General features: G+C 40.5%; 1 protein-coding gene across 1 annotated transcript; it reads left to right on the plus strand.

Moving 5' to 3' along the window:
- Positions 1-218: 218 nt before the first annotated feature.
- Positions 219-3,405, plus strand: MGP (matrix Gla protein). The gene is made up of 4 exons (XM_065887446.1): positions 219-329; positions 1,781-1,813; positions 2,544-2,619; positions 3,030-3,405. Exons 1-4 carry the CDS (start codon positions 269-271, stop codon positions 3,169-3,171), a joined length of 312 nt encoding a protein of 103 aa, XP_065743518.1. The 5' UTR covers positions 219-268; the 3' UTR covers positions 3,172-3,405.
- Positions 3,406-4,114: the final 709 nt, after the last annotated feature.

A 4,114-nucleotide genomic window follows, 5' to 3' on the forward strand; every position in this document is an offset into this window, starting at 1 on the left:
CAGCTGCTGTAGCACAGTGGGCTCCAGAAATGAGGGAAAACTGCTCACCCGGAGCAGATAATATCTGTAAGGAATGAATATTTGGGAAAAGTCCCAGTGCTAGTTGAGTGCCAACCAGTCCCCACCTTCTCCGGCCCCCTCCCACTGGTTCCTCCCCTTTCAGCTGCTCTGATTCTTACAAAAACTCCACAGCCTTTCACCAGCAGCCTATAAGAGCCTCTCTCTCCACCGCTGCTTCACAAGACAGTGAGAGCGACCCGGAGACACCATGAGGAGTCTACTCCTTCTCTCCATCCTGGCTGCCTTGGCTGTGGCAGCTCTCTGTTATGGTGAGAACTTTCTCCTGCCATTTCTTTGTTTTTTTCTTTTCTGCCTCTGACTTCAGTTTACATGGATTTTTCCTCTCCCTCCTCCTTTTCTTCCCCCTTTCTCTATTATAATCTTAGAGGACTATGAATTTAACATTTCCCAAGCCCTTTGCACACTGACCTGTTCCATCGAGTCTTTTTTATATCCTCAATATCCGGACTATTGTAAGTAACTTAGCAGGCAAGTTCTTTCTATGGTAAGTCACTCTACACTTGGAAATTCTGCTGTCTCAGAAAGAAGATATCAACTTCCCAGCCCCTGAGCTCTCATTTTTTTAAGGATGTTTGTTTAGACTTTGATAACAGTTGGTTAAGGGTATCGGCTGAATCACTCACCTTTAAGAGATTCAGTTTTCACATCAAGTTTTATGTATAGCTCTCTCTAACAGCAAGACAGTCTCACGAACTTCCGATATTTCTTCAGTGGATGAATTTAAAAGTAAAGTTTTACATTTAAAGAACCTCAGAGAAAAATCGATTTCTTCATTTCTATTGCTAAAAGACAAATTTTGCTTGGTTTCTGTGTGTTGTTAAATATCTCTGTGTGTGTTCAAAGCTAATGAAAGGAAATCTGAAACAAAATTATTTTTAGATCGTTCAGTCTTATGCTTCAATTATCTGGGTATTCCAGGTATTCCTGAGCTCAATTATATTAATAACCATCTGTATTTTGCTTCCTCCTTTTGAAATTATTCACCAGTTTTCTGTGTCAGAATATTTGGTTTCTTCACCTTGTTTTTAACTTTTCAAGCATATTCACTGGCTTGCAAACGTGAGCTTCTTATTGCCAGATTTACCTGCTGTGCCCAGGAGAGTGGTAGAAAGAAGGAAACTGTTGCTTTGGCATCAGCTGAGTTCTTTCTCTGAGCTGGCATTGTGCCCAGTGTGAGATGTCAGCCGAAGCCGGTGGTTTCTGTGACTGTCAATTTAACACAGGTTCTTAAGAGGCTTTCAGAACCTCTTAGACACTTGTCTTTGGAAAGCCAAGCTGAGGCATCTGCCCAGCCTGCTTGGAGAAACTTGCCTGTTTTCTAGGCCCTTTGTCCCTTCCTTGGCCTTGCTTTCAGAGAGGTCCCAAATTAATCAAGGAAGGCTCTTTGGAGCGTTGTGTGCAGCGCTTAAATTGTCTTATTTCTCAAGACTAAAGACTTCATAGCCCCTGGGAAATTTTAGGCAATACCACGGGCACCAGCTCCTTCAACACCGGAAAAACTAAAGAGTAGAGATATCCCAGCAAGGACAGAGCTAGAGAAACAACTCATAAATCCTAAATGCCTGAAATTTGTAATAACCACACTGCTAAATATATTTCTCCCATCTTTTGGGTTCTTCCCTCCCCTCCCTTCCCTGTATTTAGACTGTTGTGGTGTGTGAAAGGTAACAGTAAAATGGGTCTTTTTTTTAAATTCCAGAATCTCACGAAAGCATGGAATCCTATGAAATCAGTAAGTGAATATTTGACTTCCTTATTGAAATCTCATGTATTGAGGAATCTCTCCCAATTCTTAAATAGACAAAAAGGTAATATATTTAACAGGGAGGGAAAAGAGGATCTCTTTTGGAAAACTAAAGTAAATTTAAAAATTCAACTATAAAAATCACCAGCTGAGCAATTTTTTAAGTTTGAAATAGTGTAAGATGGCAAGTATGCTTTCAACATACTTAGGAGCCATAAAATCTCATTTGGAAATTTTAAGTTGGTACCACAACAACCACACAGATGGAAAACAGGAGTAATGACAAAGTACAGAATTGGAGGCCGAGTCTGCTGGGAGACCACAGGCATCAGCAGTTGGATGCTATCAAATGTCAACTTATAAAGACTGAGTATAGGAATAAATAGCATATCGCTCTCATCTTTAATTTGTTCATTATTTTTATGACGCTTAAACTGTTCATTTACTGGAAATCTAAAATTATGCTCAACAAGGCCTCAGGACAGGGAGAATTTCTCCTCACAGGAATAAAAAACACAGTGAGTAGGAATACCAAGATCAGGTATTCGATCAGGTAGTTTATGAAATCTGCTCTATCTACCCATTTAATTTTCGCAGATCTCTAGTTACAAGCAATGCATGAATGAATGAGCTTTCAAATATGTTTTTGTCAGAGAATATTCATGGAAATATTTTCAATACCTGTCTCCCTAAGACTGCATTTATTTTCTGTTTTAAGATCCCTTCATTAACAGGAGAAATGCTAATATCTTTATATCCCCGCAACAGAGATGGAGGGTGAAAGCCCAAGAGAGGTAGGTGACAAAACTTGATGGGGGAGGGGTCATCTTTCCCAGATCTGAATGGAGTGAGAAATGGGTTTTTTTCCATCATATATATTATTTCTAATTATATTCCCAAATCAAAGAATTTAAAAACAATGTACAGAAAACAACTGAATTTCTAGAAGACTATTTTGTGAAAGGCCCGGAAAGGAGAGGGAGGGAGAAGGAAAAGGAGGACAGAGAGAAATTTTCTATTTCCATTAAAAAAGAAAATCCCTGTTCCACCTTTCCTCCCTGTTCTACAAGTATCTCTTCATATTGGGGGATGAATGAGATCTCTCTACGATATTTTCTTATTCTTTTTTTTTTCTTTTCCTTTTTCTCATTTCTCCACTTTCTTTATGCCTCTCAATTTGGGCCTCTTTTCTTTCACTTTCTAGAATCCGAGAACACAGCAAACCTGCATATGAGATCAACAGGGAAGCTTGTGATGACTTCAAACTTTGCGAACGCTATGCCTTGGTTTATGGATACAATGCTGCCTACAATCGTTATTTCCGGCAGCGCCCAGGGGCCAAATGAGATTGGAAAAAGTTTCTTTCCAGAGCCTGGTGCCTGGTTTTGTATTCCCTTGCAGTAGTATCACTGAACTATATAGACACATACGAATTGTTTAACTGTTCCTTAAATGTTCTTGTCTGGCTGTACTCCTCTTTCCTGCCCCCAGTTGAAAAGTAATGAAAGTGCAGTGGAGTGAAGGTCAAAGGGAAGTTAAGATGTGTGACTATTCCATAATAAACTTCTGGTTGGATACTTGTGAGTCTGATTTATTCTGGGAAAATCCTGAAATAGTTCAATCAAGGCCCACCTAGCCCAGAGCAGTAGATTCTGCTAATCGTGTTCTAATGTTGATTAGAAGCATAAGTGCATAGGAAGAACAAACGCTAGAAGACACTCACTCACCCATAACTTGTCTAGACTCTCTCTACCTTGGGATCAGTGAGTCACTGCTTCCTATTATACGTTTTCCAGGATTTTCAAACATCATAGATGATCAGTCATATGATTTTCCTGCTCCCAAACTCTTTTCCTTGGCTGCCGTGCAGCATGTGGGATCTTAGCTCCTCCACCAGGGATTGAACCCGCGCCACTTGCATTGGAAGTGCAGAGTCTTAACCACTGGACCGCCGGGGAAGTCCCCTGCTCCCAAACTTTAAATGACTCCTAAATTCCTTCCATGTGGACTCCAGACTCTGTACCTTGGCTCATCACCCTCACCTGAATGTTATCATATCCTAAGATGCTACAGTCTTGACTCTTACTTGAGTCAAGAAAATATGTGTGCTTTCAAAATGACCAGACATTTTTACAAGATTCGATCATGGAATTTTGGAGCCATACAAAATGCTAGAGCTCCCTTAAGCCTGGTTTGCCAATGAGGAGGCTCCAGAGTCTCCTGCTTGGTAGTTGGGGACAGAGCCCAGGATTTCTCAATCCCAATTCAGACCTTGTTCGCCTCTGTCAT

Source organism: Phocoena phocoena, chromosome 11 (assembly GCF_963924675.1).
Source record: "Phocoena phocoena chromosome 11, mPhoPho1.1, whole genome shotgun sequence".
Lineage (NCBI taxonomy): Eukaryota > Metazoa > Chordata > Mammalia > Artiodactyla > Phocoenidae > Phocoena > Phocoena phocoena.

What these genes read in the sequence shown, in the direction of transcription:
- MGP (XM_065887446.1), top strand. Translation starts at nt 269, where the DNA reads ATGAGGAGTCTACTCCTTCTCTCCATCCTGGCTGCCTTGGCTGTGGCA. An exon ending in TGTGGCAGCTCTCTGTTATG is followed by an intron (nt 330 to 1,780) that starts GTGAGAACTTTC and finishes TTTAAATTCCAG; the next exon opens with AATCTCACGAAAGCATGGAA. An exon ending in AGGGTGAAAGCCCAAGAGAG is followed by an intron (nt 2,620 to 3,029) that starts GTAGGTGACAAA and finishes TTCACTTTCTAG; the next exon opens with AATCCGAGAACACAGCAAAC.